General features: G+C 35.4%; 1 protein-coding gene across 3 annotated transcripts in view; it reads left to right on the top strand.

Moving 5' to 3' along the window:
• Positions 1–14,326, top strand: part of LOC114892337 (cadherin-12) — a 990,049-nt gene that overhangs the window by 933,637 nt on the left and 42,086 nt on the right. For all 3 annotated transcript variants that reach the window (XM_029217108.1, XM_029217109.1, XM_029217110.1), the window contains one exon: positions 10,738–10,991. In XM_029217108.1, coding sequence (XP_029072941.1) covers positions 10,738–10,991 — 254 coding nt within the window. The remainder of the gene's footprint in view (positions 1–10,737; positions 10,992–14,326) is intronic.

Genomic DNA, 14,326 nt, shown 5'->3' with positions numbered 1-14,326 from the left:
TGTGAGAAATGGTGAGATTCTGGCTAGATTTTAAAGGAACGGCCCAAGTATATTTTTATAAATATTCTTAACATTCGGTAAATTATGTCAAACATTTGAATAGATTTGTTTTTAGCATTCTAATTTGTTTTACTCTCTAAATAAGGAGACACCAGAGGCAATCCATACCAGCTAACCTCTTATTCTGTTGGAAAAGAAAATTGCAACCTACAGACTACATTTATAAATCTGTAAAAAATAACTCAGGGGAACATTTTTGTAACAAAAATTTGAAATTATCTATTTATCTATCTACCTACCTACCTATCTACATATCTGGTGTATGTATTATTTTGAGTAAATGTGTGTGTGTGTGTGTATATGTGTGTGCGTGTGCACGTGCTCACATACATATATAGATATATGACTTGAATAACTATGGCAGTATATTTTTCTAAAAATAAAACAATGAGGAAATATTCTGTTCAATAAAGCCCACGAAAAACTCAAAATTAATTTAAATAATGTAAATTATGTACTTTTTATTGAGGTATAATTGACACACAAAATTATATTAGTTTCAGGTGCAACATAATAATTCAAAATTTTATATATTGCAAAAGATCACCACAATAAATCTAGTTAATATCCATCACCACACATAGTTACAAATTTTTTATTGTGATGAGAATTTCTAAGATTTACTCTTTTTGCAACATTCAGATATGCAACACAGTATTATTAACCTGTAGTCCCCATATAGTATCTTACATCCCCGTGACTTATTTACTTTATAACTGTAAGTTTGTACCTGTTGACTCTCTTCACTCATTTCACCCCCCACCCAACCCCCACTTCTGGCAACAACCAATCTATTCTTTGTAATCTATGAGCCTGTTTTTTTCTTGTTATTTTTCTTTTATGTTTTTGTCTTTTGTTTTAGATTTCATATATAAATGAAATCATATGATATTTGTCTTTCCCTGTCTGACTTATTTCACTTTGCATAACGCCTTCAAGGTCAATCCATGTTGTTGTAAGTGGCAAGATTTTATTCTGTATCTCTATATCTCTAGGTTCCACATCCAAGGATTCAATCAACTGTGGATGGAAAATATTGGGGAAAAAAATTTTCAGGAAGTTCCAAAAGGCACACCTTGAAGTTGCTGCACACTGGCAACTATTTACATAACATTTACTTGTATTAGGCATTACAAGTAATCTAGAGAATATTTAAAATATATGGAAGACTGTGCATAGGTTATATGCAAATACCACTTCCATTTATATAAGGAATTTGAGTATGCTTGGATTTTGGTATCTGCAGGGGTCCTGGAGCCAATCTCCCGTGGATACCAAAGGATGATTGTATATACCACATTTTCTTTATCCATTCATCTCTCAATGGACATTTGGGTTGCTTCCATATCTTGGCTATTGTAAATAATGCTGCAATGAACATGGGGTTGCATATGTCTTTTTAAGTTAGTGTTTTTTTTGTTTTCTTTGGATAAATACCCAGAAATGAAATTGCTGGATCATACAGCAGTTCTATTTTTAACTTTCTGAGGAAACTCCGTACTGTTTTTCATAATAGCTACACCAATTTATACTTCCGCCAACAGTGCACAAAGGTTTCTTTTTCCTCACATCCTCTCCAACACTCATTTTTTGTCTTTTTGATAATAGCCAGTGTAGCATATATGAGGTGATGTCTCATTGTGTGTGTGTGTGTGGTTTTTTTTTTAGAAGATGTTGGGGGTAGGAATTTATTAATTAATTTATTTTTGCTGTGTTGAGTCTTCGTTTCTGTGCGAGGGCTTTCTCTAGTTGTGGCAAGCGGGGGCCACTCTTCATCGCGGTGCGCGGGCCTCTCACTATCATGGCCTCTCTTTTTGCGGAGCACAAGCTCCAGGCGCGCAGGCTCAGTAGTTGTGGCTCATGGGCCTAGTTGCTCCGCGGCATGGGCATGTGGGATCCTCCCAGACCAGGGCTCGAACCCGTGTCCCCTGCATTAGCAGGCAGATTCTCAACCACTGCGCCACCAGGGAAGCCCTCATTGCGGTTTTGATTAACATTTCTCTGATGATTAGTGATGTTGAGCACCTTTCATGTACCTGTTGGCCTACAGTTCTTTAGATAGTTTTTGAGCGAACACTGTATTATAGGGCTATTTATGCGTGTGTTCAGAGAGTTCTCAGAAGACTTTATCTTGAACTTATTCAGAGTCCCAGAAGAAGTAGATGCAAAATCATAAATATGTATGTAAATATCAACAGCAGTATTTGTTCCATAATGATCTTAAAATTACTCTTTGGAAACTTCTCCCTGCAATATCTCAGCATAGAATTGCAATGAAGAGTTTTGATGTAAAACCAAATTCATACAGAAATTATGTTTTTAAGTACATGCATCTAGAAAGTCTAAAAATATATACTCTACATTTGAATATGTATCTGCTTTTGAATATAAGGATATTCTTTGTTTTCGGAGCGTTTTTCTTTTTTAAGCTCACTTAAAAAATAAATGAAAATGTTTAATATTCTCTGAAGCACATATTCTCATTATAGTTTTATTTCCAAAATTTTTATTTACTTTCCCTTTACCATTTCCCCCCTCTCTCTTCTTCTGCATGGAGGGAGGGTGTACATGTATAAAAATGATGGTCATGCTTGTATGAGCTGAGAAGAATGAAAAAAAAGCATTTTTATTTTATTTCTTTTAAACCTCAACTTGGATTCAGTTTATGAGCACTGTGACAGAATGCCATTTCACTGTGTCACTTTGAATTCAGAATAACATTATGCAACTTTATATATCTCTACAAGGCACAAGATATTGTTTTTTTTTTTTTTTTTAAAGAAACAAACTATTCTTACTTTATACTTACGTCCTATTGCACTGAGGAAAGAATGAACAAATAAAAAGTGCCCTATATGTTGTTAAGTATTCTAGCAATAGAAACAATAACAAAATTGGGGTAATATAACTTAAAAACATTTTTTGTCACATCTAAAAATTAGGCGATAGGTTACATTTAAAATAAGAGAGAGTAAGGTATTTTAAGTTCAGCAATTTCATTCTTACATGAAAAGTTAAATGAAATACATTTTTAGTCAGTAGTTTTTATTTCCTACTGGATAAGTGAGAATAAATATATACTTATTGGGTATAAATATAAAGTTACATGAGTTAAAAACATTCAAGAACGGAAAATACATGTTTATTTATAGGCACACTGTGGTTTTCTTGTTACTGATTAAGAAATTTAGGCAATTAAATAGTGGGATGAATACTTAAATTGTACAAAAGAACAATTTTAATGTCTTGAATAATTTCTAAGCCAATTCTGTGCTATTTCTACAAAATATCTATCTGGAACTAACAAGTAATGATAACATCTGTTTAAAATAAAGAATGGTAAAGTGATTTCCTATTTATTTCAAAATAAGTAAAACTTTTTTGGAATTAAAAAATCCTTACTATTTTGCTGTTACTTGGCAATATTATTTCATTTCAAATAACCATAACTGTGATCACAGTGAATCCAAGGTGAATTATTTTCTTTTTCCTTAAAAACAGAAGAGATAAAATATTTTATTCTTCACCAGAATCTTAAATAAATAGGCTAAACTCTCAACTGGTCTCATTGGACAATTTTATTTATGTCCCATTAGTCACTAAAACTCATTTTCTTTTTGACATCTCAAATAGCAGGGGAGTGAATTCACATCAAATGATTTGGTAGCATAGCACCATCATGTGGTTAATTTTTGAATAACTCTTAGAAAAAATAAAAATAAAATTAGGAATACCTTGTTTTATATAACCAAGCATACACCTCAATTTATTGTTTAAAATATTCCTGTTTTTGTCATACAAACATGAAAATTTCAAAGAAAAATACGTGGTGTTTGTTTCTGTAAATATTATGCTCTTGTTTTTGTAAATACTTATCTTCATCTTCTTTTTAAACATCTCACTTCCCTAGTCTCATCAACTCTCAACTAGCCCCCAAGTTGGCATAACCAATGAACACTGTTTACTGCCTTGTAGACATTTCTAACTTGTGTGTGTTAGTCTTTTCACACTCAAAATGTCCAAAGCTGAATTCCTTGTCTTCTCCCAACCAAAGCGTGCCTGTTCACATTTTCTCCTTCCTGGATAAGGCCCTACTTCCTCTACAGTTCCTTAAAGCAGAAATCTAGGCTTATTCTTATGCTGCTTCCGTTACCATGAACTCCCCTTTCCGAATAGGACGGGAAGCCTGATCACTGATTCCTTCTGAACTTGGATTAAAATTTCCCTTTCTCCTCTTCATGGGTTGACCTACAACAATCCTTGTTACTCTTTTCCACCACTTCAAGGGCTATTTTCTGAGCCACACACCTTATGTTCATCCATTTACTTTATGAGTGAATGGTTGAAACCTACATCTGTTTATTTTACTCGCACTCCTAATCTGTTTCTGACTCCTATCACTAGTAAGATAAAGAGCAAATAGTATATTTTCTATTATCATCTTCTTCATGCACACACACACACACACACACACATACAGACACACACTCACACACACATTCACCTGCTACATTCCAACCACACCAAACTCATTGCAATTTCTATGGAAGATGCTGTGCTATTCTTCCTTCTGCATAGAAGGCACCACCCTACATGAGCATTTCTATTAATTTTTTCCTGTTCTTTAACATGGCTGTTACTCATGTCCCTCACCAAAGAATTCCTTGAGTCCCTCAAGGAAAGTTGATCCCTCCTTATTTTCTTCCCCAAATGTTACCATTTCTGTCCAAGCACCTATGAGACTTAAAGGTACTCATATTCTAAATGCATCTGCTTCTTTCTACTATAGTTTAAGCCCCTAAAGACACTTTGCCATATCTATATCTGTGTCGCCATGATAAAGGAAATGCTTAAAATATACAGGGTGTTTAAATTTCTTTTTTAAAAAAAATCATGTTGGTTTATTGTTTTAATTTCAGATGCAATACTTTTCTTAGTATTCACATACCATGCAGCGTTCAACATGTTTTTAAAGTATTTAGAAAAATATTGCTTTACTGATTATATAAATGAGAAATATGAAGCTTATTGGAGAAAAGTAAATTTTTCAAGACTACACAACTTGCGGTAAATTATAGAACATATTTGAAAAGCATATACTTTCAACTATTGTGAAGAACAATATATATTAGAGGTAAAATGTGAGAGTGGACATTCAAGAAGTTAAAAAGAATTCCCCCTCCCCCGATGGTCATGACTTACACTGCATGTGCCTATAAAACGTATATCTTGCTTAGGCATTAGTAACAGTTGATGAAATCTTTTCTTTCTTAGGGAAAATATCACCACAAGCCCTCAAATAAAACACTATATGTTCTTCCAATTCCAACAAAAATTATTTTGTTTTATCTTAGTTACTGAATTTGTTCCAAAAATTATTGTCACTGAAATATGGCTTAGAAACGATGCCATGATTCTTAAGTTAATTCATTAAAATTATTAAAAATTTGCAGTTCTGCACAAAAACCTAGAGTTGATAACTTGCCCACAGAAAAATTAAATTCATTTCTAGTAAATAGTTCTGTAAAAAATTTTTTAGAGATAAGGTATATTAAATATATATTTCTTCATTTTAATATTTTTACTTGACAGACACTTTTTGTCTGGTACTTCTATTGTTCTTTTAAGCTTTTAAAATTTTAGAACTGAAATACTGTTAAAATTTGTCAAAACTAAAATCTACATTTTAAAAATGGCCACATTTCACTGTTTCCCCTTTATGATAGGGGCATTCTCATCTGATAATGTGACAACTTTTCTCCATCAGATAACTGCTTGACATTTTTTGTATGTGTGACACTGAGTTGAATTTCTTCCTCAGTGATGACGGGATATACCAGACCCTCCCATAGCTCCCTCTCACATAAACACACATGCATTCTTCCCCATCTACCCCTGACACACACAATACAGATCTGTATTCCAAGTTTTGGATTTTTCCATAGCACTTATTACCACTTGGGATGCTACCATTTGCTTATTTATCTTATGTCCCATTACACTATTTTCCTCATAAATCTTACCACTAACTGAAAAGTATTATTTACTTATTATTCATTCTGGCTCTCCCTCTCTCTCTAAAAAAAAATGGACTTAATTTAACTCATGAACCAAGATATCCTCAATTCCTACTGTGACAAAATAAAATCTACTCAAATATTTAATTCAATTTATGCAGAATTAAATTGAATAAATCAATTAAAGAAGTAGGTACAGACATCATCTATGGATGATTTAGTATGAGACTTGAGTAGTGGTAGAGTTTTAGACTAATTTATTAGCTAATAGGAAAGTCTAGCAAGGAGTAAATGAATTGACTACTGTATTGTTAAAAAAATTAAGTTTGAGGAACTTGATTTTCCTTTAAAATGATGCTTGATCTGAAAGTCTTATCTTTATAGTTCAGCCTCGTATCATAAACCTCCCTTACAAGAGCTTGTTCCTAGTGTCTTTTTATCTTTGTTCAGCCTGGTATAAACCTGCTTTCTTGTTGCTTGTCTTGAAAAGCATCTTCTCTTTCAGAAACATTTACAGCCTTCAGTTATTTGGGTTCATTGACAATTTTCCTTTCCATTCACCGTTAAGACCTATAATATGACTGAGAGAGTAGAGTCATTTCTAAAGGATACATTTTGTTAAGAGTGAGGACTCTACTGTGATGGTGAAAATGGTACATGTTCATCATAAAAAAATGAACCAGTAGAGAAGAGCAGAAAGTAAAGAGCGATGAAAGCACAAGCAGTTGTGGGTCAGAGCATAGTATATGTGAGTCTTCTGCTCAGGGTCTTCCAGGCTGAAATCAAGGTGTAGGCCGCTGCTGCGACTGACCTGAGGCACAGAGTTTTTTCCCAAGATTACTTGTTTTGGCAGAACTCATTTCTTTATGGCTTTATGACTGTGGGCCCTACTTTTTTGCTGACTGTTGGTCAAGATCCAGTCTCAGTTCCCAGAGGCACCCCAGGCACTTGTCAGGAGGGCTCCTATATCACAAATTTACTTCTTCAAGGCCAGGAGATCATTTGTAGTACCTCCTTCTACTAAGGCTCACATGATTACATCAGACTCTTCAAGCAAAATCTCTCTTGTGGTTAACTGAATGTTAAGTGATTAAAGACCCTGATTATATTTCAATCATTTATTTTTTCATAAAACTTAACAAATTCAGGGGGTGATATCCCGTTCAGTTCAGAGGCCCGTCACACACTCAAGGGCAGCAAATTTTACAAGAGATTATAGAAGAGGTTATCTTGTCCTTGGGGGTGAGAATTTTGGGGACACCTTGGGAATTCTGTCTACCAAAGCTACTTTTCAAATTCCTCAAAATATAACTCTAGCTATCCATTTTCACTCAACATTATCTGGAAACATGATGAGGCCTGGAAGAGCACAGGGAATTATTCTTTTGTATTTTATGCCAAAACTTGCTCATCCCTCTTTGAAATGAGAAAATATTTTGGTACTTTAATATTTTATGTAGTTTTTCATGACCTGGACCTCAGCAAAGCAGAGAAAGTGGCTAAAAACAAAGAATCAGAAAGATTATATCTTGCCCAATTTTTTCCTTTTTTATTCTAATGAACAATTAAATATATCCTACTCCATTTCTTTTTTAAATTTATTCATTTATTTTTATTTATTTGGTTGTTCCAGGTCTTAGTTGTGGCTCGCCAGCTCCTTAGTTGCAGCAGGTGGGCTCCTTAGTTGCAGCATGCAAACTCTTAGTGGCAGCATGTATGTGGTCTAGTTCCCTGACCAGGGATTGAACCTGGACCCCCTGCATTGGGAGCACAGAGTCTTAATCACTGCGCCACCAGGGAAGTCCCTCCATTTCTTCACAGTTTAGGTTTCTTACTGTACAACTCCCTACGATATTAATTGTTTCCTGAAAATTCTGGTTTCACTAACCTTCCTTTATCGAAACATCCTGAGGACAAAGGAACTACTCAACTAAATTCTATTTAATCAATCATTTTCTTACTTTTCTAGAAAGGTTCATAAAACTGAATGCACCCCAAGCAGTACCACAAAATTTTCTATTTATTGTGCGAGAGCTGAATTATTTCCACTTCATAATAATGGATTTCTGTTATGGAATATGATTCATTTCCCAACAATAATAAAAAATTCTGTTTTTTCTATACTTGTTTCAAGTAAGAGGATTTTTGTTGATTACAAAGTTAGATGAATTTCATTCCTCGGTGCCACCCCACCCCACCTCCTTCACAAAGAGTGGTGGGTAGTCTGTCAGATGAGTCGGATAAAGTCAATTAGAGAGAGATTGGTATTGATTTTTGTTTTTGCTCTTTCTGAGCTATCCGGTTTTATACAATGGCATTGCCTAAGGGCCAGGGTCACGAAGAGGTAAGGCCCTCTAGGATATTATTGTGGCATTTCTCCTACAATTTTCTTCAGTTGTTGGATCACTGCAGGAGATAAGTTTTCAGTCATAAAAGAATATCTGTATGTACAGATAGTTTCTTTCATCTCACTCTTTATCACCCTGCCCACTAAATATTTGTCTGCTGTGACAGGTCAGGAGTTCTTAAAAGGAATAAATTATGTCTAATCTCCTAAAACAAAATATAGAAAAGGTTTTGGAATTCTCCCTTCATTCCTGGGTTTGAAATGGACTCCAAAGTGGGAAGTCAAGTCCATCAGAGAGCAGTGACATGTTAATTAACTAGGTAAATAAAATTGAGATCTTGTCTAGAAAGAATTTGCCTAATCCTACAGACAATCAGAAGCATTCCGATGTCTAGGAGAAGTATAGAGGGAAAGGATGAACAATTGGTACTAATTTCTACATTTTAAGAGAAGTTAATTCTGGGCCAAAGAAGGGGGTAAGTATCAGTCAAGGCAGCTCAAATAGCCTTCTAGGCAAAAGGACCTGAGGTGATAAAATCAAAATCGTCTTACACTAGAAGTTAGGGGTAACTATGATAAAAAATTGTATTGTTTAACATTCATCGAGATGGCATTTAGAGTTTACAAAACATGAAGTATATTTCTATATGTTCTTTAACTTAAACTAGCTTGTACAGCTTATAAATTATACATCACTCAGGTATCTCTTATGGCACCTGATTTATCTTGAATACATCAAATGATGGGGGACTTACTACTTATTCAAACAACTCAGTCATTAAACAAGATGGCAAACCTTATTTATCTTTGCCTCATTCTGTCCTCCTGGAATGTATCCCAGGTCTTACCACCATGTAGGCAATCAACACTTTTTAAAATTAATTTAGTTTTGAACCGTTTTGTTTGAGATTTCTTTTTTTAGCTTAAAGTAAATGAAAAGTCTTAGCAAGAAGAAGACAGAAATTGAAGAAAATCAGTATTCTATGTAAACAGGTATGAGCTGAATAAATAAAAATTAAAAGAAAGCATTGAGTCCAAGGCAAAGAAATACATGAATAAAAATTGGACGAATTAAACAAAATAAGGGGAACGATTACAGGGAAGATAAAGATGGATCCCCCTGAGTGAAAATTACTGTGAAAGAAACTTAATGTCAAGTCCAAGAAGTGTTACTGTTTGCTATAATAAACTTATAGATTTGTGAGTTTTTAAGGATTTCACAGTGATTTTCTTTCTTTTCTTTTCCCTTCTTCACTGGAAAAGCATAAAACAGCAATCTTGTCCTTAAAAGAGAGAAATATACCCACTTTATTTCCCTCAGGTGTACTGAGGCAAAAAAGAGATATGTTGACACAGCAATTAGCACATCATGGGAGTCATACCAGAGGGAATTAATTTAGAAAACAGAAACTTCTAAAGGTCCCAGAAAATCACTATGTTAATTAACTATGTTAATGTTAATTTCATGTCTTAGTTTGTCATACGTGATGAGAAGTCACAGCCAGTGACCTTAAAGTTTTCATTTTAATAAAGCACTACAGCAACGTCATATTTCTGTAATATAATATTTCCAGTTATTGGGAACATAAAACTAATATTCAGAAAAAGGTAAATATAAGCAGTGTAAAGTGAAAAATCAACGATCAGTGACTCCAAGGACAAATTACATCCAAATATTTTGTCTCATGTTGTTCTTTAATCCTATATGTTCAAAGCCTTAATTCTTGGTCATATATCCTGATCATGCATTACCGTGCCTACTAACTCTATGTGTAATGCTGACAACACAAAGGACCAAAACTCTGGATATAGTCCTCGGCAGCAAAAATACCTAGACATTAAAAGTATTCAATGGAAAAGGATATTATTGTCAAAATAATAAAAATTGTCCAAGAAAAAAACATAGTTTGCTACACCAAAGTTTTAGCTGGAATCTAAAAGTATCATTTCAATTTTGTTGTATTTTTAATTACTGCTTAATTCCACCAGATGTCAGTACTGGATAAGAGCATCCTTAATAGGTACTCGATCTCCTGCAGTTGTAACCACTCACGTGAAAGGAATAAGCCCTATCTAGCACATATGTGTGCATATGTCATTTAAATGTATGCAGCTGATGACATGTACAAGTTACCCAGACACTTCTACAGCTGGTCGACTCTTTTCTTAAAATGTTTAACTTGTACTTCCCTTACCCACTAATTATTAAAGGAAAATGACCATTTGATATTAACTTGCAAATTACTCTGTCCACCATCGTTGCCACATCCTATATGAATGTATCTCCTCACTTTTGATTTGTCCTCGCTACAGCCGTTGGATTTTGAAACAAAGAAGGCTTATACTTTTAAAGTAGAGGCCTCCAACCTGCACCTTGACCACCGGTTTCACTCTGCGGGCCCTTTTAAGGACACTGCCACAGTGAAGATCAGCGTGCTGGATGTGGGCGAGCCGCCGGTTTTCAGCAAGCCCCTCTACACCATGGAGGTTTACGAAGACACTCCAGTTGGGACCATCATTGGCGCCGTCACTGCCCAAGACCTCGATGTCGGCAGCAGTGCCGTAAGGTAAGAAAAAGAAATGTTTTCTTTTCTGTGTCAGAAAGAGAAAGAAAATAAAACAACACTCTGACCAGGCTTGCATGAATTATTTAGAGAATAGTGCTTGAAAATGGAATCACTTTACATAGTAAGTATAAGAATAGAAGAGAAAACATAGGATTTGAACAAAAACATCTGATATCAATCCCTGTAACAGGGTTTAGTAGTGACCTGATGTTGGGCTTGTCACTCATGCTGGTCAACCTCAATTTTTTTATCCACAAAAGGGATTTAATAGTAAGCCTAAAATGATGATTCTCATGAATAATGATATTAAGATACTTTCACAGTGCCTGAAATATCATAGATATATAATGCATTTTTCAATTATTCTAAAATCTCTGTCTCTTACCCAAAGTTAGTGCTTGAAAAAGATTGTTTTACCATTTTAAATTTGCAACTCATTTTTTCACTGTGGCAGTTGTATATGCTGATGGAAGCACAATTAGAGTCAGTCTTAAGGTAAGAGGCATTGTGGAGTTGCTCAAAGGCCAGACTTCTCAAGGAGTTCCTTACTGGCATAAGGCTGCTTGGCAGTGAGTCAACAAAGAAATCGATGGAATAAGAAAGAGTAAGAAAATACCGCCCCCCATAAATGTCACTTGCATTGCTGAAACATGGTGGGATTCCATTTTCCTCCCTTATAAATCGATCCTACAACGTATTTTGAGACTTGTTCTGATTCAACTTTGCTTCCTCTGTATGCTTAATCCCTTCCAGGTGCCCACGTGCCTACAAGAACGGGGTGGGGGGGAGGAAGAAATGAACATACGTACAAAACAGGAACAGACTCACAGACTTTGCGGTTGCCGATGGGGAGGGGGTGTAGGGGAGGGAAGGACTGGGATCTGGAATTAGCAGGTGCAAACTAAAAGGAGAGAGAGAGAGAAAAACGTGATTTGTTCCAAATCTTCTAACTCTAAAGGGTTGAAGCTTATAGTATGCAAAATCCAAACCAAAGAACACATTAAGTAGGCTTTTAAAGCAAAACACCACTCTGTCGACATAGGAAAAATACATAGACATACATCTCATAAGATTTTAAGCCAAGGGGTAATTAATGGTTAAAAAAAAAAAAGCATCCTTTCAGCGGTATTCTCAACACATTAATAGCATAGAGAAAAATTTCAGGATATGGCTTGAGAGCATGAAAGCTCTGCTCTTTGTATTTGTCTGAATCCACCCTCCAAAGTCACCTGAACACTTTCCTTCTTGCAGCATGTCTGTGATCAAGAGAGAACTAAAAAAGCACATTTGTCTTGGGAAAGGGAAGAAAAAGAGCAATTATTGAGTGCCCCTACACGTCAGGTTGAATGCTGGCTCATTTCCTCATTGGGTTCAAGTTGTTCTACATGCTCATATTACAGCATGATTCACTGTCAGTTAAACTCCAGAGAAGTCTATTTATTACCAGTGTTCACAGGGGCATTCTCAAGAATCTGCTATGTTAGTAGTTGTTATACATTAATCTGTCATCATTCATCAATCTTGTTCCTGAATACCCTGAGTGTGCTGTTGGTCATTGTGAAAGTGGAAAATGCCTGCTGAGTGGATTCATAAGTAATTTCAAGAATGTAAACAGAATGGAAGAAATATTGAAGGCTGTAAAAAAGTAATAAAAAGGTAAATAAACATGGATTGAAATTCTCTACAGTTCAATAGATGAGAATTGTGGGACATAGTGGGACACAATATCTTAGGGAACATGCTAAGTTGTTTAATTTACTATATGTACTATTTTTTTATTTTGCTTTATTTTTATTTTATTTTATTTTTTTGACTGCATTGGGTCTTCATTGCTGCGCGTGGGCTTTCCCTAGTTGTGGCGAGCAGGGGCTACTCTTCGTTGCGGTGTGCGGGCTTCTCATTGCAGTGGCTTCTCTTGTTGCGAAGCCCGGGCTCTAGGCATGCGGGCTGCAGTAATTGTGGCTTCCGGGCTCTAGAGTACAGGCTCAGTAGTTGTGGCATGGGGGCTCAGTAGTTGTGACTCATGGATTCTAGAGCACAGGCTCAGTAGTTGTGGCTCACGGGCTTAGTTGCTCTGCTGCATGTGGGATCTTCTTGGACCAGGGCTCAAACTTGTGCCCCCTGCACTGGCAGGTGGATTCTTAACCACCAGGGAAGTCCATATGTTCTATTTTGAATACTGATAATAGCAAGATGAGGTTGAGATATGAATAAAATATTATTTTAATGAAATACTTTAAAACCAAAGAATCGGAGAGTTGACAAGTAAAAAATACCACCCAGTAAAGGTAAGGTGAGAATTACAAACTTCTAAATATAAGAAAATGATTAGATCAAGACCCTGGTGTGAAGAATAAAAGAAGGCTACATTTTAGAGAAATTGTCCAGGTACAAGCCTATTTTCTTTATCTGTTTGTTTGTTTGTTTTTGATGTCACAGAAACTAGTGTCTGACAAGTGCTACTTTATGTGAAATGAAATAGTATCCCCAGTCTTTTTTCTAATGGGCAGCAGCCTGACTCACTGAAGCTGCAGACAGAGATGGATTTAATTGATCCCCGTGAGGGGTTGTCAAAAGACAGAGGAGCTTTTGAATCAACATGAAATTTGTCTTACTTTCATGTTCTTGGAGTAAACAATAAACTTGAATCATGTCAGTTGAGGAATGTGGGGTATGGATCATCTCTTCTTGGTCTGAAAGCATGTTTGATCACTTAAGAATGATAGTAAAAATATGTTATAAAAAATAAGTATCAAAATGACAAGTTACTTGGCATGTGTAGGTATGCTCTGTTTGTTTTGTCTTCCTTTGCTTTACTGCATTTACTGCTCTGCATTACACTTTTCATAGGGTTATTGTGGAAGGTATTAATTTAAGATTAGGTTATTCCACACCACTGGGTATTTTATAAATATTATTACTTCATCATCACTGAGCACAGCAAAGAGGCAGAAAGCAGTGACATTAACCAGGGATTGCAAAACCTTAGAAGAAAGGTTCAGTTAGGTGTAATGCCCCCAAATATACCATATCCTGTCCCCTCTTGTCGTGAGCTTAATTTCTAGTTATTGTTTCCTTTGCATTTCTAGGCTTTGCCTTTAGATGAACTGATTTCCTGTTTCTAATATTCTATATCCTTTGACACTCTTATTATATAGTTCATGGAAATGATTTCTAGTGAGTCTCATAGGAGTGTAATGAGTGTACCTACCATTAGTGAGGTGGGGCAGTCTCTTAAGAAATGAAATTTAAAACAGGTGACTATTCAGTTACATCAGAAATTAATATTTGTTTTGGATATAAGTGATTTAAGTTACAGAGAGATTTCAGTGGAT

The sequence above is a fragment of the Monodon monoceros genome, unplaced genomic scaffold (genome assembly GCF_005190385.1).
Source record: "Monodon monoceros isolate NGI ecotype Baffin Bay Population unplaced genomic scaffold, NGI_Narwhal_1 Super_Scaffold_12, whole genome shotgun sequence".
Classification (NCBI taxonomy): domain Eukaryota; kingdom Metazoa; phylum Chordata; class Mammalia; order Artiodactyla; family Monodontidae; genus Monodon; species Monodon monoceros.
This window is presented reverse-complemented; position numbering and strand designations above follow the sequence as displayed.